Source organism: Camarhynchus parvulus, chromosome 23, assembly GCF_901933205.1.
Source record: "Camarhynchus parvulus chromosome 23, STF_HiC, whole genome shotgun sequence".
NCBI classification, from domain to species: domain Eukaryota; kingdom Metazoa; phylum Chordata; class Aves; order Passeriformes; family Thraupidae; genus Camarhynchus; species Camarhynchus parvulus.
In genome coordinates this window covers 3,794,426-3,816,730 of record NC_044593.1, presented here as the reverse complement: position 1 = coordinate 3,816,730, position 22,305 = coordinate 3,794,426, and the positions used below count along the sequence as shown (strand labels likewise).

The following is a 22,305-nucleotide window of genomic DNA, read 5'->3' as shown; positions in this document are numbered from 1 at the left end:
GTCAGCCCCCGCGGCGGGCGCGGCGCTCCCGGCGTGCGGCGCGCGGCCGGAAGCGGAAGCGGGGTCGCGGCGATCATGGTGCCGCTGGGGCGGGGAAGGAGCCGCCGCCGGCACCCGGTGAGCGGCCGGGGGGGAGCGGGACGGGGGAGCGGAGCTGGGACGGGCCGAGCCGAGCCGAGCCGGAGCAGTGCGGCTCGCACATGCACGGGGAGTGGCTGTGCGCCGGGTGAGGGAGCGCCGCGCTCGGGGCGGGAGCGCCGCGCTCGGCCCGGCCCGGCCCCGCCGCCACTGGCCGCGCTGAGGGTGGAACGGGACTCGGGCCGGGCCGGCAGAGCCGCCTGACCCCCTCTCCGCCCATCGTTGTGTTGCAGATGAGCCGTTCCGGCCGGAGCTCGCGGTGAGAGGCGCGGAGCCATGGGCGAGAACAGCCCCGAGGGCAACGCCATCTACTATGAAGGGGAGGAAGACGATTTAGCCCAGGATGAAAATATGATGAGGTTCGCTGACAAAAACGGGCTGGTGTCCTCCTCGTCCGGGACGGTGTATGACAGGACAACTGTGCTCATCGAGCAGGACCACAGCGTGCTGGAGGATGAGGAGGATGAAGGACAGTGCGGTGACCACTTGCCTTTTTTACCCGAGGGTCACGAAGAAGGATTTCATTTAGATCATGAAGGGATGTCACAGGGTTACGTGCAACACATTATTTCTCCAGATCAGATTCACCTGACAATAAATCCTGGTTCAACTCCCATGCCAAGGAACATCGAAGGAGCAACTCTCACTTTGCAGTCTGAGTGCCCAGAAACCAAGAGGAAGGAAGTGAGTACTCAAACGTCATTCTGGGCTTTGTGCACCTTAAAGGCTTTGAAAATGGGCTGTTTTTCAGGAGAGGGGCAGCAGTTTTGCTGTTTTTCAGGAGAGGGGCAGTGGTTTTGCTCGTTTTTGAGAGATTTTGTGTAAATCTGCTCTGGTTGTCATCCCCAGCTTCAGGGTGTGCTGGGGACAGCCGTGTCCCAGCAGAGCTGCCAGGGCCCTTTCTCTTCCCTCTGACACCACCAGCTGCCCTAGGAACCTGCCAGAAGGCACTCGGTGACACTGGATGGCAGGAGGGTGTGGCACTGGCACACCTTTGTGTCAGTGGTCTGTGTTGTTTCAGTGATCTTCAGGTTTTCTTCTGCTCTGGTCGTTGTTTTGTGAGGTCAGAGGCAGCTGAAACAGGCAGAGCTGTTCCTCTGGGGTTGGCCACATTCTCAAGAAAAGCACATTCAGGTTGCAGTTAAGGGCCAGGCCATTGCTGGGAGCTGGAGTACCACATGAGATGCCAATTTGTAAGTTATTTGTAGTTTTATTGTGTCACAGGGATGCTGGGAGAAGAAGAAGGGAGCTTTAAGCTGCCATCTGATGTGTTTTGAAAGCTCAGGCCAGGCTGCATGGTTAAAATGGTGTTTGCTCTTTATTCTGTCTCCCGAATGAGTTCTGTGTGGATGCACAGTGGGGATTGTCCTGAGACTCTTCTTTTTGAGTTTGCTCTTAGAATTCACTAGGGAAACAGAATTATCTGGATGCACAGTGGGGAGGGCTTGTCCTGGGACTTTTCTTTTTGAGTTTGCTCTTAATTCTGTTTCCCCAATGAATTCTACCTGGATGCACAGTGGGATTGTCCTGGGACTCTTCTTTTTGGGTGCAAGAGCAAATGGAAATTGGCTGTGACACCAGCTCAGGGGTGGCTTAGTGCTCCTTCTGTGGCCTGCCTGAGCTGAGTTGTGTGAGGGGTGATGAGTGCAGGTGGCCCAGACTGTGACACTGGGTCCTGTCCATCAGCACAGAGCTGTCACCATCGGGCTGAGAGCTGGGAAATGGATCTGGGGGGGTCAGATCTGCAGCTGGGGAGTCTCAGTCCTCTTCTGGGCTGTGTTCAGTGAGCCTGAGTCTCCTGTTGTCAGTTACTGACTGCATTTTTTCACCTTTACTTTTTAGAGAATGCTTGTAGGATGTGAAATTTCCTAGTGAAATGCTTTATATGAATTTATTTTCCATTTCTGGAGTTGATTTTCCAGAGCAGAGGACAGTGATACCATAATGTGAGAGCAGTGGCACTGAGCACGTGTGAAAGGCCTTTTTGGCTCCTGTTTCAAAGGCCTGATAAGTTGTCTGGAGGTGAGGAAAAGAAAGCTCTGAAGGTCCCAAACATCTGAGTCATCTCTGAAAATCAACAGCTCTGTTCTTTGGTACTTGCAAAACATCTGCAACAGTTTTAACACTTGAGATAATTGTTTTAAAGTGTTAGATTTTCAGGTCAGCCTTAGACATTTATGAAGCTAAAAAGGGATTTTGCACTTTAGTACCTTTGGCTTTTTTTATTCTGTTGTACATCTCCCTGTAACTGTGTTGGTAAGAACAAACATGATTACAGTTTCTTATTTCAAACCCAGTTATTTGTTCAGCAGTGACACAGAAAATGTAGCCATTTGGGGGGAACGTGGTAAGCTCAGGAAGAGTTAAAGGCAAACAGAGCAGTTACTGTAGACTTTGAACCAGGGTGTGAGGCTCTGCTTTCTCCAGCCCTGTTGCCTATTGCACAACGAGTTTTCTGAGGTGAATGCTGGACCATGTCTCTTCCAGCAGCACCTCACTGTCCCTGGCCAAAAGCCACAGAGTCCCTGGGCCCTGTCCTGCCTGCCCAGGGCTTGGCCTCTGCTGCTTTGTTTGCTTTCTGTTGTGCCCTGGTGCTGTCCCTGTGAGGCTTTCAGATCCATCTCTGATGGTTTTGTGTGTATGAACAGTGTGCAGCGTTGATGTGCTGATGTGAAAAGAGAATGAAATGCTGTGGTGCTCCACAGAAAGGTTTGTTTTGCTCAGAAGGTGGTGGTGATGTTGCTGCTTGGAAGGATTTGTGAAATAAAGATTTGGCCTTTGAGGGAGGGGGAGCACTGCAAGGCCATTAAACTGATACTGCCACCTTCCCTTACACATGGGCAGTGACAGCTGGGAACCAAACAGCTTAATCTGTAATTAATACTGTCCTTTTTCTTCTAAACCTAAATGTAAACACCTGGAAAGCTTAACAGAACCCTCCCTTGATTTTCAGGTAGTTCCTGCCTGTGTCAGATCCCTTGTGTACCATGGGAAATGTTCTGTAAAGTGTTAATTTCCAGCTGCCTTAAAGCTGTGACAAGGAACATTTATTTCAGCACTGATACACAAATTGTACTGGATCTGGTGATCCTGGGGGAGGATGATGCACCCTCCTCATGTAATAAAATGTGTTTTCTGTGCTGGTGTGTTACTGCTGTGTGCTCCCATGTTGTGGCTGCCTCAGACTTCCTAACTGCACTGTAACCATGCTGCAGTTCTTGGGTGTTTAGTGGTAATAAATGGCCAAGGACTTCTGCCTGATTTGAGCTGTAAGTTAAGGGCACATTGGTTAGAGTGAAATTACTGTTTGATGTGAACTGTAAATTAAGGGTAGATTGCTTAGAGTGAAATTACTGTTTCCTCCTCTGAGAATGCTGAGTGAGCAGTTGAAAATGTGAAGGGGTGAATTCCTTGTTTCCCCTGGCAGGCAGAAGCTCAGCCTAACACACACCTAACAGAGATTGGAGATGACAAAATGTTTCCCCTTCCTCCTCCTTGCCCAGCTTTCTATCCTGAGCATGGCATCACCTGGTCTGGGGTATCCCTGGTCACTCAGGGTCAGCTGTCCTGGCTGTGTCCCCTCCCCACTCCCTGTGTACCCCCAGCCCCTTGCTGGTGGGGCAGAATGAGAAGCACTAAAAAAATCCATCTCTGTATCATCAGCCCTGTGCTGAGCACAAATCCACAACATGCTCTATACCAGTGAAGAAAATGAACTCTATCCCAGTCAAACCCAGCACATTATGGTATTTCTGTGCCCTGTGTGTCTCACAGGAGGGTTTAGCATTTCCCAAAGGTTTTACTGAGGTAAGGTGAAGGTGATTGCCAGCCTGTTGTGGGAGCAACAAGAAACCATCGATTGAAATACACAAAGGATCACAGCTTTATAGAATTTTCCTAAATGAATCCTGCTGGCAGTTTTGTCCCCTACAAACAGGCTGGAAGTAACCAAGAAGCTATTTCTGTTTTGTTATGGAGAATTGCCTGGAACTTGATTTATAGCTGGTGTGACTTGCCAAGTCGTCTCTTGGCCTCCTCAATCACTGTGAGGTGTTGAGGTTTCTGAACTTTAACAGTCAAATGAAAGCCATCAGTGTGGTAATTAATGGTGGAGGATAACTTTATTCAGGCAGATCAGGGGTGTATTCCTTCTGCTTCACAAGAGAGGATGAGATTTCATGAGGTGTCACCACTTGCACAAACTTCTAAATGATCCTTCGTGCCTGTACCAAATGGAGTTGCATGAGAAGTTGTCCTGGGGATCTCAGTGGCTTATTGAGAAATCTGTGACAGCTGTGTTTGGGTGTTCTTGTGACCTGGTGTGATCCATTTCACTTTGGGCACTGCCTTTTTCAGTAGCCACAGAAGGAAAGAACAAGGTTCACTGAATTTGGGAGTGAAGTAATGAATGGACTGGTGGTTAGACCGTGGGAGATGGTAAAAACTGTTTTGCTCAAGGTGTTGATGGGAATTCAGCACACAGCAGTGGGTTTGAGCATTGTGACAGTGCATTTTCCTTTGTCTCCCTGCTCCACAAATGAGTAGCTCTGCAGGAAGCACCAGACTAAAATGCAGGTGCTACACATGTGGGTAGTGGACAGGTGTGATGGCGCCTCCATGTTCTTTCCAACTGTTTTATCAGATTTTTGGCTAGAAAAATTTTGGATTATGTCTTTCCTTTTCCCCCTTCTGTTGGATTCCTGTTCTGCAAGCCCAGCTGCTTCCCCATGTGCCGCTCCTTCCTCTCAGAGTGCAGCAGAAATGTTCTTGTCAGAGAATTAAGCGGCAGTAAATTTTCTGGGGCAGCTTTGGGGTCAAAATCTGTCGTTTGACCTCCTCAGAGGACTACATCCATGTGTGGATTCCAGAAACTATTAAAAATTATTAATCATGCAGCATTTTGTCCTTCAGGTGAAGCGCTACCAGTGCACCTTTGAGGGCTGTCCCCGCACCTACAGCACCGCTGGCAACCTGCGCACGCACCAGAAAACACACCGGGGGGAGTACACCTTTGTCTGCAACCAGGAGGGCTGTGGCAAGGCCTTCCTCACCTCCTACAGCCTCAAAATCCACGTCAGGGTGCACACCAAGGAGAAACCCTTCGAGTGCGACGTGCAGGGCTGTGAGAAAGCGTTCAACACACTGTACAGGTGAGCTGGTGTTCAGCATTGTACAGGTGAGAAAGAGAAAGTGTTCAGCACTGTACAGGTGAGCTGCTGTTCAGCATTGTACAGGTGAGCTGCTGTTCAGCACTCCAGGTGAGAAGGCTCTGGTGAATTTTCTTGTAGGTGTGGCTGTTGCTGTTCTGCAGGTTGCATCTGCTTTGTGTTTATGTTTGAATACAATTGTTTTGCCTCTTCCACGTACAGGTACAAATATAAACCCCTCAAGAGTGGCAATGCTTGTCTAAAGGGTAGGATGACAGAACTGTGGTCACTTCTTTATATTCCAGTAGCATTGAAGGTGGTGGATGAACACAAGGGTCTCTCAGCCTTGCTGGAGGACTTTGGAACTGATAGCAGTCACTTCCATGAGCTCATTACCTCCTGTCAGAATATGTTCAGTCTTTGATCCTGTCCTGCACATCTGAAAGAATGCCTTGCTTGCCTCAGGCCAAGTCTGTCTTATCCTACCAGTCCTAAGATGGATTTTTTTGACATGTTTTTTAGGTTGAAAGCACATCAAAGGCTTCACACAGGGAAAACATTTAACTGTGAATCAGAAGGCTGCAGCAAATACTTCACAACGCACAGTGACCTGAGGAAGCACATCAGAACACACACAGGAGAAAAGCCATTTCGGTGAGTTGCTGGCTGCTGTGCTGGCTCCTGTGGCTCAGGTAATGAGGCACCTGTGCCAAAAAGCAGCTGGTACTGCTCTGAATGGAATGATGATCTCCTGAGAAATGTGAAGATGGCTGGCTGGCATTGGAGCCTTGTTGTTCTTGAGCTTCCCCAGTTTCCTTTAACAGTGGGTGCAGTGATTGTCCTAAAAGGCAAAAATAATTAAGGTAATTTTTTAAACATAAACCTGTGCCATGGTGAGCATCTTTTAAAACACATTGCTGCTCTCTGCTGCGATGCAGTGTGTATTCCATGGAGGAGACACACCAAATACTGCCTTTGTGCTTGGATTTTAAAGTCCTGCTCAGAGCCCTGCTGTGATGTGTGTAGCATGTGCAGCAGCTGCTGGGAGATAGCTGGTTCTAACAGAGCTTAGCTTTGGGCCTGCTTTTTAGAGTGCTGGGACTATTGCAAAGCGTGATTTAAGGTTGTAGCTAATGCATTGAAGGGGGCTGATGCTGACTGTCCTGTGATGCCTCATTCAGGTGTGAGCATGATGGCTGTGGGAAGGCTTTTGCTGCAAGCCACCACCTCAAAACACATGTTAGAACACATACTGGTAAGTTCTATGGGGTTTTTAAAAATTTTCTTTAATTGAGCTTATTAAGTTTATATTAACTCTCAGAATCCTAATATGAATTTATAGGTGAGAGTGACACTGAGTTGAGTGGCTGAGGTGACACGTGTGAGGGAGGGGATGGCATCCAGAGAGGCCTTTGCAGGCTGGAGAAGTGTGCCCATGTGAACCTCATGAGTTAAAAAAGGCCAAGTGCAAACTCCTGCACCAGGCCAATCCAAATTTTCCATTTATGCAGTTATGTTTATGCTTGACAGGTCTTGAATTCAACGAACGTGTTTTCACAAAGGTACCAGTAATGATGCATACCAATTAAATATTGTGTTGTATGTCAGTTCCCATGGTGAGGTGGAAGCACTCCCAGGACTCCCAGGAATACTGAATGTGTAAAGGGGCAGAAAATGTCTTGTTTGTATGAAATACTGCTCTGAAAGGTGCTTTAAAAGTGTGTCTGATAGGATGTTTTAAAGTCTGTTAAATGTGTTCTGTGCTGCCTCTAGGGGAGAAACCCTTCTTCTGTCCCAGCAATGGTTGTGAGAAGACTTTCAGCACCCAGTACAGTCTCAAGAGTCACATGAAAGGTCATGAGAAGGGACATACCTATAATGCACTTCCCAATAACAATGTGTCTGAGGTTAGTAGCACTTCTTAATGTTTCTGTGTTAGGTGGATATAAACTATACCTCGAGGAAGAAATCATTTGGTCTGCAGCTTGTTCTTCAGGTGTAACATTTAAGACTGGGGTTTTCAAATACTAACTGGGAAGGTTTAATTTTTTTTTTTTATTTTCTAAAAGTTGATTTGTTCCTATGCTAATTTAAAATTTTGGGTTATATGGCTTTTTGGAAGTACTTTGACTGAGATGTTAAGAATCCTTGATAGCTGCTAAATATCCTTTGCTTAAAAATCTTGTTCCTTTGATTTTAGAACTGAGACCTGGGTCCCATATAAGCAAAGCATGGACTCTCAAAAGTAATTTAAAACATTTCTGACATTATTCTTTTAATATATAATTCAAATTATTTTTCTTTTTTTTCACAGGATACAAGTCACTCACTTTGTCTGAGTGATTTAAGCCTCATATCAACAGATTCAGAATTGCGGGAGAACTCTAACCCAGTGAGTTATTGTCCTGGAATTGCCTCATCCTCATTGAGTTTTGATTTTTGTCCTCCAAAATGGGCAGTGCATAGTTCAGCCTGCTGTAGAAAGCTCTGCATCTGATTTTACCATAACAGTGTTCTTGCTTCTTGATAGCTCTTGACTGAGTTGGATTTTACATAGAGGAAAATGAGATGCTGAGGAGAATGTATTGTTCTTTGTGCTGTGGGAGCAGGGTGCAGCTCCTGTGTGCATTCTGCTCCTGTGGATTACTAGAATTGCATAATCCAGGATATAAAATGGAGCTATTTTTTTCTGCTCCAGAAAAGGTTCTTCAAGCAGCCAAACAATGTCTGTTTCTGATGGAGTACTGCAAGAAACAAGGGTTAAACAAAGAGTGGATGCAGAGGAATATATTTTGCTTTTGAAGAAGTTACTTATTTTTGTAGGGGTTGCTAATTTTGTTGGTAAATTTGATTACAGGTAATAAAAACTAGATGTAAATTTAAAGCATGTAAGTAATGGGTGTTGCCATTCCTGAGGGTGGCTGGTTCATTGGAGGAGTGTTTCTGACAGCCACACTGCTTGACTGGGGTTTGTGGAGACCTGAGATGCAACATTGTCTGATGTCTTTCTCTTTGTTTTTGTTTGTCAGACACATGGACAGGACCTCAGCACAATCTCACCAGCAAGCATCTTTGAGTCTATGTTTCAGAGCCCAGACCACACTGCAAATCAGGATGACTCTCAGCAGACAGGTACCAGTTGTATCTGCACTGCTGTCAAAGAGAACTTTTTGACAGCTCTGCATGCGTGGACTGAATTCAGCATTTCAGACTGAAGCTTAATGCCCAGCATAACTCTAAGAAGCAAAAAGAACTTTAACTTCAGGGTTGAAATTCAGGGTTTTGGGGTGCATGGTGTGCACAGACTGTGTGACACTCAGTGATGGGGAGGTGACCCAGCACATTGTCCTGCAGTACTGGCACTGGAGCTCTCAAGCATCATCCTGTTTTCTTGAAGTTGCTGCACAACTGATAAAAAGCTTATTAGAGAGAGCTGATGAGCCTGATCAGGCTCAGTGTAGAGCCCAGTGTTACCAACTTCCTGAATTTGCAGCTACTTTTAGCTGTCTAGGGTTGTTTTTAAGCACTAATCTGAAGATAGGAACGTGCTAATGCTTTACTTGGCAAAAACCCATCAGCTAGCTGGTAAGTTCATTAAAAAATCAGTTCAGACCTAATGAGAATGGATGTATTTATATTTTTTCTGTTTCTCTTTCAGCAGCTTCGTTGATTGAAGCGTTTAACGGCGACGCAGACTCGGTGGCTGCGGTCCCGCCCCCAGCAGCAGACGCAGCCTCCCTGTCCCTCCCCCTGGTCCTGCAGCTCGGCCTCCCTGAGCCGGCTCAGGCAGCGCTGCAAGCCTCGGCAGCCCCTGCTGCTCCCTCCTCCATCGCACCCAGCTCACAGCCAGCTGCGTTTGGGAATCCTGCTACTGTTTTACAATCCCCAGAAGTGCCTGTTCCTCACAGCACACCGTTTGCAGCCAGTCACCAAGACTTCCTGCAGCACAGCCAGCCTCCGCCGCAGCCCATCGTTCAGGGACTGTCAGTGGTTGCTGGGGCTCCTGCCCCCACAGCCCCCAGTGCCACTGAGCCCCTGCCAGCTGTAGTTCAGACTGTGCCTGTTGGTGCAAACCCTGTTCTGACCAGTAACCCCACTATAACCATTACTCCTTCTCCAAGCACCGCCATTCTGCAGCCCAGCATTGTCATGGGAGAGCAGAACTTACAATGGATCTTAAATGGTGCCACTGGTTCCCCACAAAGCCAAGAACAAATGGTCAGTACATCCAGCAGGGCTTTGGAGCCCTTGCTTTTGAAAAGGGAGGGGGTCAAACCTGTAAGATAAACCCCAGGATGCAGTGTGGTATAATGTTTGTCATGTTAATGTGTATGCACATCAGCAGTGCAGCCCCTGGAATGGACAGGGAAATGATTAGAGCACAGAGAAACCCAGGATGCAGAAAAATCTTTTTTTTTTCTTCTTTCCCCTCGTGGGGACTTCTGCCAGCAGGTGTCAGTGTGTTTATCCAGGACAGGGATACACGTGGGCCTTAATGTATTGCTTTTCATGCATAAAAGCACAAAAACCTCTGTAAAGGTTGTGTTTAGGCATTTTGTAATCTCTGTCCCTGCCTAATTTTGACTGATAATGAAAAGAGATTTTCTGGAAAGAGAATGTTTGTGGTTTTCCAGTAAATCTGGATAGCTGAAACTTGAGGAGTTTTCTCTTTGACAATATTGGTGCCACTTTAGACTCTCAGCTGTAGGTGGACAGGGGTGAGTGGCTGCAGGTACAGACAGTGAAAGCACACAGAGCAGTGTTTAAGAATTCAGTCACTGAATTCTCAAAACCCACGAGCTCAGTTCGCCAGCAGATAATGCAGGAGTGTTATGCCAAATCTTTAGGACCACTGAAACAATGAGCCCAGTTTTCCTGTGTGTCTCTTTGGAATATGTATATAGCTGTTTAGAATTTGAACAACAGAAATTTAATTTGAGTCAATTCACACTTTTTTCTTGTTTGTGTTTTTTCTTTAAAGCCACAAGTTCCAAAAGTAGTAGAAAAGGTGTTTTTTACCACTGCATTACCAGTAGCTGGTAACACAGGTAAGCGTGACACTGAACGAATTGATTGAACAAAGCTGATTTTTCTCTCTCTGCTGTGAAATTACATAGTTCCATTGTGTTTTTTCTTTGTTTCACCTTCAGGAAACCCTGTGCAGCAGATTGGTCTCAGCGTTCCTGTTATCATTATCAAGCAGGAGGAGGCCTGCCAGTGCCAGTGTGCCTGCAGAGACTCTGCCAAGGACAAAGCCACCTCCACCGTGAAGAAGGAATGTTCCTCACCTGATTCAAAAGCTTTGGAGCAGCCAGCTTCCCGGCTGCAGCCTCAGACCTTTCCTTCCTCCTCTGCTCCTCCTCCTTGTGGGCAGAGCAGTCAGATAGTTAACCCTTCAGACTCCCAGACTGAAACATTAAGTGCCATGGATGTATCGGACTTCCTGTCCCTCCAAAGCCCTGAAACCCCGTCTAATGTAATTCCAATTGAAGCACTACTGCAGGGTGAGGAAGAAATTGGTTTGAATAGCAACTTCTCTAAGTGAAGATGTTCCAGATTTTCCTTTGCACCTGGAGGGTAAAACCCTTCTCCTTAGAAGCAGAAACTGAAGGATCGATTCTTATTCCTTCCTCTTTGGAAGTTTTGTGGCTTATTTCTGCTTCACGGATGTCATCTTAGTCACGTCCCAGGTACATCCACCTTTGAGATTCTATCTAAAAAAAGAAAAGGTAAAAAAAAAAAAAAAGAAATAGCTAAGTTATATATGAACTGTTTTGGCTGCACTGTCTGTCACTTTTGCTTGTCATATGTGAACACAGAAGTTAAGGTTACTCGTGTGCAAAAAGATTTTTAAAAGGAAAAGGGGGGTTACTTTGTCTCCAATTGCACATCACTTATGTTTGGGATTAAGGTACTGGCAGCAAGTGGGTCTTTGTTACAACTTCTTGGGTCTCTAATCTTCTCCTGTCTCTCATGTCTCTACTAACCATGCACTAAAGGGGAGCCCAGGAAAGGAGGCTGTGGGGGAGGAAATGGCATAGCTGGGGGAGAGGATTTATCTGCAGTGTGATTGGAATGTGATGGTCACATACCTGATGGGGAGCTGGTGCCTGGTTTTGCTGTGTACTGCTGCTCTTACTGAAGCCTCCAGGAGCTTTGGGGGAGTTTATTTCAGAATAGATCTGTTCATTTAATTCCACTAGGGCTCAAGTGTGTTGCAGACACTGTCTCACAACATGGAAGCACAGTCAGAGCTGCTGCTGGCTCTGGCTCCAGAGTCTGTTTTCTTGGCCTCTCCAAAGGGTGCAGTGAGTGCCAGGTGTGGTCAGGTTGGTGCCTGCTGCTCTTTTGATTTCTTAGGCTTTGTGCAGCAACAAGTCATCATCCTTACCCTGGGACTGTTGAATCAGGAGCACGGTGCCTTTGCTGGTTACTCTCATCTTTTGTGAAGAACAACCCTTAAGAAAATTTTGAGAAAGATTCAACATAAATTCAGTTGGAATTCAGTGAGTCTGTCCTTCAGTTGTCCATACATGCTTCTTTTTTTTCCAGTGAGCTATATAATTTCTGCCTGACTTTGCCTCCAGCCTGCTGCAATGCCAGCTTTTTGTGCACGGGGCTATTTCTTGACTAAAAGATGTTGCTCAACAGAATAGTTTTTCATATCAAACTGAGAGTCTATATTCTAACCTACTCAGGGTAAATCAAATCCAAACCCCCCCCTTCCACCAAAAAGCCTGTAATGTTGCAATAAATGCAGTCTCATTCTAAATGGTTTATTTATGCTGCATTATTTTAAAATATGTAATTTTATAGTTTCTATCCATCTTTCTGGCTTTGGCTGTCAGTTTTCTTGTGTTAAAGGAAAGAATATTAAATAGTCTTTATTCAGTTTACAGTGTTGTCATTAGTGAGATACAAAGATAATGACTGTAAGCCAATTAGCGGGGAGTGTCCCTGCACTCAATTTAGGAATACAAACTGTAGTGGATAGAGATCTTTCACTCTTTGTGTTTGATCAGAGCTGCTCTCTGTACCTCTGGGGAGGGAGAACCCTGGTGATCAGCAGGTGTTTCATCCTCCTGTGACATGCTCAGTGTAGCCTGGCCAGCACTGAGACTGGCATCAGCCTCCTCTCGTGCTGTTCCCCTGAGAATGCACTGCCCAGGCAGGGTGAAAGGGGCTGAAGGGAGCTGGCCTTCCCCTCCTGCACAGCTTCTGGTGAGGTGCAGAAGGGAAAGAGCCGTGTCCTGTGACTGTCCAGTGTGCCAGGAGCATTCCATGCCTGGGGCACGCCGTGTGTCTGTGCCAGGGCACAGAGCTCAGGGCTGGCAGCTGCAGGGATGAACTCGAGGGCATCACACATGCTGGTGGTGTTTCCTCTGGGTGTGTGTGGCAGGGCTGTTGTGCAGCAACAAGGTTTGGCATCCACACAACAGGTTAACAAAGCATTTCTTGTTTTGTTCCTGTCATGGCAATCCTTGTGGTGGCCACTTTGCTTTTCTCCTCCAGCTTCCTTTTGTGCTGCAGTTGAGTTGCATGGCAGCAAGAACTGATTTGAACACAAAAAACAGTCCCAAGCCTGCATGGTTGGGACTGTCCTCACAGAGGAGTCTCTTTCCAGCTGCTCTGCCTAGAGCTCACATTGGGAGGGGAGTGAGTGCTGCCTGGGGGTCCCTCTGGTGCCTCTCACTGTGGCCTCGGGCATTTCCTTTGGCCAAGTGCAGCTGTGGTGTTTGAGGGTGGGTGGGTGTGGGTGTGTGCCTGATGCAGGAGTGTGAAGATTCCCCAGGAGTTGTGGGGTTACCTCTGATGGGGGACAAGGGTCCCAGATGTGGCCTGCACTGTGACAGCTGGGCAACTTAGCAACCGCTTCTGAGCCTTCACAGCCTTCAGGGAGGCGTTTTTACTTTTGCTACTTAGGAATTAGTCAACCTAAACCCTCTTCTGGTTGGACCAGAGAGCATCTTCAGAAATACTTTTGTGACTGAAATGAGTAGAAGAAACTACCAAAGTCTCTGAACTGGGAAGCTCAATGTGAAGCTGCAGTGATGGGCACCAGTGCCCAGGGTCAATCTCTGCTGTTTCTCTTCACAGCTACTGGGTTTTTTTTTGTGTTCCAGGAAAAGCACTATGTCCTGCTGATTCTTTGGTGCATTGGGTTTGCCATTGCCTTCTTCTACATGCATCAGGCAGGCTGCAATTCAGGTGGAACTGGTTAGAGCTTGTACTGAGGCAGGAGCAAGTGATGCTATGAGCACACAGGCTGTGCATCCACTGTGTTTTACAGGTGTGTGTGCTTTTGTTGTTTATTGTCCATCTGCTTTCCAGAGTGTTTGTGCTGCGTGTGTCTGAGATGTTTTCACATTTGCATCATCCCCAGTAGTGTGTGATCAGACTGTGCTCCAGGGCAGTCTGTGCTATGCTGGCATGGAAGGAGATCCAAGGGCAGCTGCAGCAAAGCCCTGAGATTCTGCAAGGCCAGAGATTTTCCTGTCCTCTCCTTGCTGCCCCAGCATTTAGCATATTCACTATTACATGGTTAATGAAAGGGAGAGTTTCTGCCCTGGATTCCCAGAAAAGGGTTAATGTGCTGGAGTCTCTGGGAACAGCATGCCTGCCTCTACAAAGTCTGCATGAACCCCTGTAATTATCAGTCAGAGAGCAAAAGTGCACTGCTCTAGGTCACCTGTTTTGTGCTAGTGGGGGTTTACTTGGTCACTCATAGTTTCTAGATGGGTGTAGAAACTCAAATATGTGGAGAGGGTCGAGTTACTGACTTGGGTCACCAAGCAAGGACCCAAAATGAGCAGACTTGGCGTGCAGCTGAAGGTAGGAGAAATTGCTTTTTGTGCTTGTGGGTGGGGGGTGGGGGGTGGGGTGGAAAATCAGCACTGATTGAATGCTGGTACTGAATTACATGGAGCAAAGTACGAGTTGGACACTCGTGTAATGCTGAGTGTCCCCAGGGAAGACAAGTTTGCAGAACCTCATACCGGTATCTAAAAATGCACTTTAGGTTATTTTATCTTTAACCCAATTGCTGCAATTTCTTTTGTATATACTTTCACAAAGTTTATTTTTGCTCTGAGTAAAAGTTAAACAGGGGTGTGCAAAGATGAGCACTTAACTTGGTGCAATACCTGTAGCTAAAGATCCTTGTGCCGCGTGGTCTGTGTGTCTGTCTGACAGAACAGCTGTGGTGGGTGCTGTGCTGCCCTTCCCCGTGCCCCAGACAAATTATGCATCGTTAGCAAACGTCCAATCTATGCAAATAACCCTCTGAGAGCACTGTGCTTCAGCAGCCTTTTCTCTCAATGCTTTCTGGGGGCTGCTTGTCACTCCTGTTGGACATGCTGTGTCCCCTGATGTGTGTCCTCCTTCCCTTGTCCTCGTCCTGTCACCCACGTGGGAACACAAGTGACAAGCTGCTTTCAAACAGGCAATGTTGCACCTTTGAAATTTGTCCTCAAGATGGTTTCTGATGTCCTGTTTCTGCCTTATTTCTTGGGGGTGGCATGGCTGGAGCCATCCACAATGTTGTCCTTGATCTGCAGCTGTTTCCAGCTCTGAGATAAGCTGGGTTCTTGGCATGGAGCTGTCCTTGGGGTGATTGGAGATGAGCAGCAGCTGCTGGGCTGTGCTGAGGTGAGGAGCTGGGTCAGTGGGGCAGAGCAGGGGAGCTCTGGTGTCACAAAATCACTTCCACCACTGGCTGGGGGACACCAGGCAGGGCTCAGAGCCTCGCCCTGCCTCGGATCCTCCCCACGGAACCGGGCCAGGGAGTTGTCTCTGTGAAATGATTTGAGATCTGTGGGTGAAAAGTTCTTGGCAGGAGTTACCTGAGCTAGCTGGGCAGAACTGTTGGAGTCAGTTTGGACTGTAAGGCAAAAAAGAAGAGCATGTCTTTAATAAACCCTTTGAATTTCTGACTGCAGAGTTTTTAATTGTATACTATTTTTTTCCGTAACATATTTTGGAAGCAATGTCAAGTTTTTATAAATGTTACCTGTAGTCAATTCTCATGGACAGGGCTGAACTTTTAACTTTTTTGTGTCTTGTCTTGATATCTATCACATGTTCTAGAAGTTGGATTCTGTGTCTGCACTGAGAAATGCAAATTAAACTGGATATTTATGTAGTGGTGTACATAGTCTAAGTGTGTGTTTTTGGAACTAGGTGAAACCCCACACCATGCTGCAGTGGTGTGCAAGCTGGCCAAAATTTGGTTCATTATGCAGTGTACACTTTCTCAAATAAATGCAGTTTCTACTTTTTCTTAAAGAAAGATTTTTTTCACATGACCTTTTCCAGCAGACTCGAGGGTGTGTTTGCAGTGCTGTAGTTGCAGTCGCTGGTGTTCCTGGTTTGTGACTCTCCTGTCCTCCTGCTGCTCGGGCTGACCCTGCTCTGTTTTGCCTCACCCAGCCCAAACCCCAGCCTGGCTCCACACGGGGGGCAGCTCCAGCTCCAGCTGAGCTGTTGGGGCTGGGGGCTGCACTGCCTGGGGCTTTGGAGACAGCTGAACTAAACCCCAGTTTCTCAAGATTGTGTGTATGGTGATAAAGGAATTTATTTAACTCTAAACCATGGGAACAAATGTGCTTACATTGAGCAATGTGAAGATGTTAGTTACAGGTACAGTACTTCCAAAGGAAGAGCATCTCCAAAACCCAAAAGAGTAAATATGAATTTGTATTTTTTGAAGAATGTGAAATAATGGTGTTTGCTTAATTGCTCATTTTGTATGAAGTTAATATTGTACTTTGAAATATCTGCAAAGAAGTGGAAATTAACCTTTTTGGAATTGAAAGCAATATTAATACTAATGGAATCCTAATTAAATGCTTATTTAAACATTGTGTTATAATAGTTTTTCCTGAGAGTATTCTGTGGGAGAGGAGTGTGAGCATCCCGCCCTGTCCCATTAGGAATAGGAATTCCATCCCTGAAAGAGGCAACGTTTGCCTTTTCACCCTCCTCCCTCTGCAGCACTGGCCCAGCTTGGCCGCTGAGGTGCGGGTGGGAGTTGAAACCCAGAGCTGGGGATTCTCCCATCGCAGCCGCCCCTCCATCCCCGGTTCCTGCTCGGCTCTCTCGGCTTCTCTGCCTGCGGGCGGGCGGGGGGCAGGGGCCGGGGCAGAACAGGGGGCCCTGAACCCGCGCCTGAAGCGAGTTGGGTTTTGTGCCGGGCTCCGCGGGGTTCGTACAGAGCTCTGCAAGGTTTGTGCAGAGTTCCGCGGGGTTTTGTGCCGGGCTCTGAGGGATTTGTACAGAGCTTTGCAGGGTTCGTGCCGAGCTCCGCGGGTTGTCAGGGTCTGTGCAGAGCTCTGCGGGGTTTGTACCGAGCCCGCGGGTATACAGAGCCGTGGGTTTGTACAGGGTTCGGGTTCGTGCCGAGCTCCGTGGGGTTTGTACAGAGCTCCCCTGGGTTCGTGCCGAGCTCCGTGGGGTTTGTACGGAGCTCCGCGGGGTTCGTGCCGAGTCCGCGGGGTTCGTGCCGGGCTCCGCAGCGCCGGCTCGGCCTGGCCTCGCTCCCCATACGACCAGGGAAGAACCAGCCCTGGGGACACACGGGCGCTGGGGCTGTGCCTCCTCCTCAGGAGCACACGGGGCTGGGGAGATACAGACCGAGCCCGTCTCGCTTTATTGTGAAGTGTGAGTTTATTGCGATAAGGCACGGGCGCGGCGACACCGAGCGAGCTCCAAGGCCACGGCGGGGCAGCCCGGCCGTGCGGCCGCTCCCTGCGCTCCCCCCGCACCGCCCGGGCGTTCCCGGAGCCCCAAACCCCTCGGTCCCTTCGGCCGGGCCGATCCTCGGTCCCTTCGGGGCTCCTCAGGGCCCCTCGCCGCCCGCCGGGCCGGGGCCCAGCGCCGCCCGCAGCGCGGCCATCTCCGCCCGCAGCTCCTCGCAGGCGGCGATGCGGGAGCGCAGCTGCCGCTGCCGGAGCTCCAGCAGCTCCCGCAGCCTCCTCAGGCCGTCCGGGACCTGCGGGGAGACGGCGGGGACAGCGGTCATCCCCAGAGCCCCCGGCACCTGCCGTTCCCTCCGTTCCTCCCCTGTCCCCTTGTCCCTTCTCCGGGCTCCCCGATGCCCCTGGCCGCTCCCGTTCCCTCCGGGCCCCCGATGCCCTTTGGCCGCTACTGCTCTCTCCGTTCCTCCCCCGTCCCCTCTACGGACTCCCCGATTCCCCGGCCTCTCCCGTTCCCTCCCTGTCCCGCCGTCCCCTCTCTGTCCCCCCGATCTTCCTGGCCGCTCCCGTTCCCTCTCTGTCCCCTCGGAGCCCCTGGCCGCTTCCATTCCCTCCGTTCCCTCCCTGTCCACCCCCGTGTCCCCCCCGTCCCCTCTCCGCACCCGCCGCTCTCCCCTCGGCTCGCTCCGCCCCGCGCTCGGCTCCCGCGCGCCTCCGGTCTCCATGGCAACGGCGCTGCCGGCCCGCCCCGCCCCGCCGTGCCGTCACTGCCGCGCGCCGGAAGTGCCGCCGCATGGCGCGGGCGGCGCGGCTGCTGGCGCTGGCGGCGGAGGGAGCGGCGGGGCCGGGCCTGGCCCCGGTGCCGGGTCCGGGCTGTGCCCGCCTGGTGCTGCTGCCGCCCGCCCGCGGGGCCCGGCCTGCCCCTCATGGTGCGCGCTGGGAGCCAGCGGAGGGCGCAGGCTGGCCCGGCGGCGGGAGCTGGGCCGCGCCGGAGGGTGCAGGCCGCGGCCGGTGGCGGCGGGAGCCGGGCCCCGCTGAGTGGAGCGAGGCGGTGGCGGCCGCGGCCGGTGCCCTGCAGGCGGGCGGGCTGGTGGCCGTGCCCACGGACACGGTGTACGGCGTGGCCTGCCTGGCCCAGGACTCGGCCGCCGTGCGCAGCATCTACAGCCTGAAGGGGCGGAACGGAGCCAAGCCGCTCGCCATCTGCCTCGGGGACGTGGAGCGGCTCTACCGGTGCGCGGAGACCCCCACGGGGCGGGTGGTGAAATAAATAGGGCAGGAGATGTTTCTCCTCTTTAATGCCTTTATTAAAAATCAGCTCGGGTGGGGAGAACTGACGGGCCGGGCTCACAGCGCCGCTGCTCCCAGGAGTGGCACGGAGGAGGAGGAGGAAAAGTGCAGCTTTGCCCGCTGGTCTGTGGGCAGAGCTGGGGGTTCCGTCCTCACGAGAGCATCAGGAGATTCCCGGTTTTTCGGTTTGACATTCGAGGTCTTCTTTCCAGCCGACATCCTTTAGGTTAGGGTGAGGGGTAAAAAGGATCTTAGCGGACTCTGGATTCTGTTCCTCACGTCTAGACATCACTTCGACCCCTCCGTGTTGGCTCGTTGTTTTTACCGGGTTTTGTTAGGTTTGGTAAGGAGTTTCTTCATCTGCATGCCAGCCCCGATGTCCCCTCTTCTTCACCGTCCGGGTGCCATCTCCAGGAAGCAGCAGGGTACCACTGAACAAAAAGGGGAATTCCCAACCATTCTCGTGTTGCTGTTGTTAGTTGCTGCCCGAGATGTGCAGGATGTCTCTGCTTCGGCCCATGCATCTGAAGAAAGAGTCAAAGCTCTTCACTTTTCGGTCTTGAGGTTGTTTATTAATTCTTATCTATAAAATTTTCTTTCTGCCCAGCCGAGATCTGCTCAGCAGGGCAGCCACAGGCACTCTGACCACCCCCGAGGTGGTGTTGTCCTTTTATCCTACAAACTATTATAACATATTTACACTTAATTCCCAATACCTATCACCTATGTTAGACAGTGCACTTCTACTCTAAACCAATCCCAAAGTGCCAACATCACAGCAGAAAATGGAGAACAAGAAGAAGAAGAAGAAAGGCTGGACACACCCAAGTTCCTCCATCTTGTCCCCACAACCCCCATACCAAAAATCCTAGAATCTACATTTTCACCCTGTGATCATTTTATTATTACACTATTCAAACCTGTGTGACTTTCATGTCCTCATACAAAGCTGGTATCTTGCTCCAAGGGTCAAAATCAAATCCCCAGGTGCTCTGGGCTGTGTGCCAGGGTCTCTGAGCCCCTCAGTGGGGTCCCAGCAACTCTGGACACCCAGAGGGATGTTCTGGGTTCTGACAATAGTTAATGAAAATGACAGGTGATTACAACAACAAACAGTTAGAACTGCACCCTGGCAGCAACTAGCTCAACCTGTGAACTCTGCAACCTTTTTTAAAAAAATGGGCAACTTTTCTATCATAACAGGTGGGAGGTTCCCCGGTGGCCTGGCCGCTCCGTGTGCCCGCCCTGATCCGCTCTCCCTGCCCTGCAGGTACTGCCACGTCAACGTCCCCGAGGAGCTGCTGAGGGACCTGCTGCCAGGCCCAGTGACCCTGGTGTTGGAACGTTCAGAGGAGCTCAATAAGGACCTGAACCCCTTCACATCGGTGGGCCATGGCTGCAGGACTGGGGACAGGGGGCTGGTTCTGTGCTGCTGCTGTAACTTTTGTCCTTAGCTATAGGGGGATGGAATATAAGAAAATAAAGGTGGTGTAGAAAGCAATCTTACCCCTGAGGAGTTGCAGCTGGGCCAGTTAGCAAAGCTTAGGAACAGGCCTGACTTGAACAGGCCACAGCTGGGATGGATGGATGGATGGATGGATGGATGGATGGATGGATGGATGGATGGATGGATGGATGGATGGATTGATTTGTGGAGTTCATTTGAATTAGCAATATGAATTAAGCATTTAAAGTATAGCCTGTAGAACTATGTGTTGAATTTTAACCTTTTTACTTAAGAAACATCTGCCATGGTACAAAGGGCATAGGAAAATGCAAATTTCTGAAGTTTCTTACATAAAGAACAATACCAGAGAAGACCAGGAGGTACAGAAAGCCCAGATGGATCAGGGATGGATGGATGGATGGATGGATGGATGGATGGATGGATGGATGGATGGATGGATGGATGGATGGATGGATGGATGGATGGATGGAGGTGGAACTGGGATAGATGGAGGTGGGGCAGGGATTACTCGCAGATTGAGAAGGGAACTGGAGTCACTTGGCTGCTTTGTGAAGAAAAAAGAGTGCTCTGAGGAGCTGCCCATGAGAAACAAAAGAAGGTGTGAAACTTTTACAATAAGGAGACAGCAGGATGGAACGCCTGCAATAAGAGGACAACATTCAGCTGTCCCCAGAGGTGGTCCCTGTGTTCTGCTCCCTGGGCCTGACTTAAGTCTTGTGTTACCACATGTCCAGCAGACGTAGATCTGCCAATTCTCTAGAGTTTCAGCTTTAAGCCAAGAGAGCTTTAGGCAATATTTAATCCAGTTTGTGTGTGTAACTGTCTCCTGTCCCTCCCTGCAGCTGGTTGGTGTCCGCATTCCAGACCACCCCTTCATGAGAGACCTGGCACGAGCCTGCCCGGGCCCGCTGGCCCTGACGAGCGCCAACATCAGCTCCCAGGGCAGCACCCTGACCGTGCTGGTGAGGCTCCTTCACCCCTCTGGCATCTCCCTGGGTCTGGCAGGGCTTTAGCAATAAACTAAGGGGTGCTCTGCTGCCGCATTTTTATTTTATTTAATGGTACAAGCTGCTGCCAGGATTGTTACCCATAGCTCTCCTGCAGGAATTCCAGGACTTGTGGCCTCAGCTGTCCCTGGTCGTTGATGGGGGCCCCATAGGAGACATCCAGAGCCCAGAGTGTCGCTTGGGCTCAACTGTGGTTGACTTGTCTGTGTCAGGGAAATTCTCCATCATCAGGCCTGGCTGGTGAGTGTAGCTGGGGCTGTTCCTTTGCTTTAAACGAAGCAAAGCTTTTGGACAGGGGTGGGGCATGCATTACTTTGCTTTGTTTGCTTTGCTTTGCATCACTTCCCATAGTAGCTCCACCTTCCCATTAGTGTTAACCTAATAATGAACATAGAAAAATCCTCAGGAGCTCTCAAATTCCCCTTTCTCACAGGCTCTGTGTGAAACTGTGGTTCCTGGAGTTCCTGCTCTCCTTGGCTCTTAGTGCAATCCTGTGTTTTGCTGATTGCTCCTCCCCAGAAAATGCACTTCTAATGCTCCAAACCCTTTGTTCTCATGGCTCTGTTTCTCCCTGCAGTGCACTGACACCCACAGTTGAAATCCTGAAGAAGAAGTATGGCTTGGAACCAGAATCCTCCTAACCCTTGGGCCTGGGAGCTGGTGGAGCTGGGCACTGTGTGCCTGTGCACTCAGGACTGGGTGATCGTGGCCTTGTTTAATAAGGTCAATGGGTTATGTCAAGGTAAATTAAAAAAATCAAAAAAGAAAGACTGGAAAACCCTTTTGGACCTTCTTGTGCTGCTGTACTGTTCCCAAATGTCTGTTCTGATATCCTGGTCAGGCTTTGTGAATACAGTGAAAGGTTAAACTGTTGTCAGAGTGGTGTGGGGAAGGCCCTGTGTGCCCCAGAGCTCATCCTGTGCCATGTGCACTGGAAGGAGAGCAGGCATGGAGGGGTCTGGAGCTCTGAGGGTGTTACAGCTGTGCTGTTTTCTGTCCTAAATGTGATCAGAACCTCCTGAGATTAAACTGTCAGTGCTTCTGAAAATTCAGTGTTCAGATACCCCAGGCTAGAGCTGCTCAGAACAACCTGCTTCCTCCTCATGCAGAGAATGAAATAAGCTCTTGGTGTGATCTTCTTTTGTTTAAATGCAGAATTTCCTCTTGGTTTTGCTCTGCAGTGGTGCTAAGCTGAAGTAAACAGGGAATGGATGAAAATGTCCACTGGTATTGATCATTGATTGATAAATGGAGTCACTGGGAAGGGAGGAGGGGGTGGTGTGGGGCCAGGATTCTGTCCCTGGGGGAACAGGGATGTGTGTGGGGTGCCCTGCCTGCACTGGGGTGGCTTTTCCCAGTGTCTCAAGGACCATGGAGCAGTTTCTGTGGTTGCTGCTCACCAGGAGCTGTCTCAGGCACTGCTGATGGATTGCACTGCACACACAGCTGACCCCAGAGTCAGCACTGCCTGGCTGCAGCTTCTGCTGCAAATTCCCAAAGCACCAGGCTGGGGCAGGTACTGCCATTTGCACAGTGATCTCTGCTCTTACCTTGCCTTTCCC

At 49.7% G+C, this 22,305-nt stretch overlaps 2 protein-coding genes across 4 annotated transcripts; both read left to right on the top strand.

The window, feature by feature from the left end:
• Window positions 1-52: 52 nt before the first annotated feature.
• On the top strand, window positions 53-11,015 carry MTF1 (metal regulatory transcription factor 1). Of its 3 annotated transcripts, none has more exons than XM_030964748.1 (11): window positions 53-117; window positions 372-822; window positions 5,050-5,288; window positions 5,808-5,939; window positions 6,467-6,540; window positions 7,059-7,192; window positions 7,600-7,677; window positions 8,315-8,417; window positions 8,947-9,503; window positions 10,267-10,333; window positions 10,436-11,015. In XM_030964748.1, the coding sequence occupies exons 2-11, from the start codon at window positions 415-417 to the stop codon at window positions 10,828-10,830; spliced, it is 2,187 nt and encodes a 728-aa protein (XP_030820608.1). In that variant the 5' UTR covers window positions 53-117; window positions 372-414; the 3' UTR covers window positions 10,831-11,015. The 3 variants fall into 3 exon arrangements, with proteins under 3 accessions (XP_030820608.1, XP_030820606.1, XP_030820607.1); XM_030964746.1 differs by having other exon boundaries at window positions 8,944-9,503; XM_030964747.1 differs by lacking the exon at window positions 53-117 and adding an exon at window positions 166-226 and having other exon boundaries at window positions 8,944-9,503.
• A 6,756-nt stretch (window positions 11,016-17,771) lies between these two features.
• Window positions 17,772-21,996, top strand: YRDC (yrdC N6-threonylcarbamoyltransferase domain containing). The gene is made up of 5 exons (XM_030964368.1): window positions 17,772-18,211; window positions 19,539-19,653; window positions 20,579-20,698; window positions 20,841-20,983; window positions 21,321-21,996. The coding sequence occupies exons 1-5, from the start codon at window positions 17,772-17,774 to the stop codon at window positions 21,382-21,384; spliced, it is 882 nt and encodes a 293-aa protein (XP_030820228.1). The 3' UTR covers window positions 21,385-21,996.
• The last annotated feature ends 309 nt before the right edge of the window (window positions 21,997-22,305 follow it).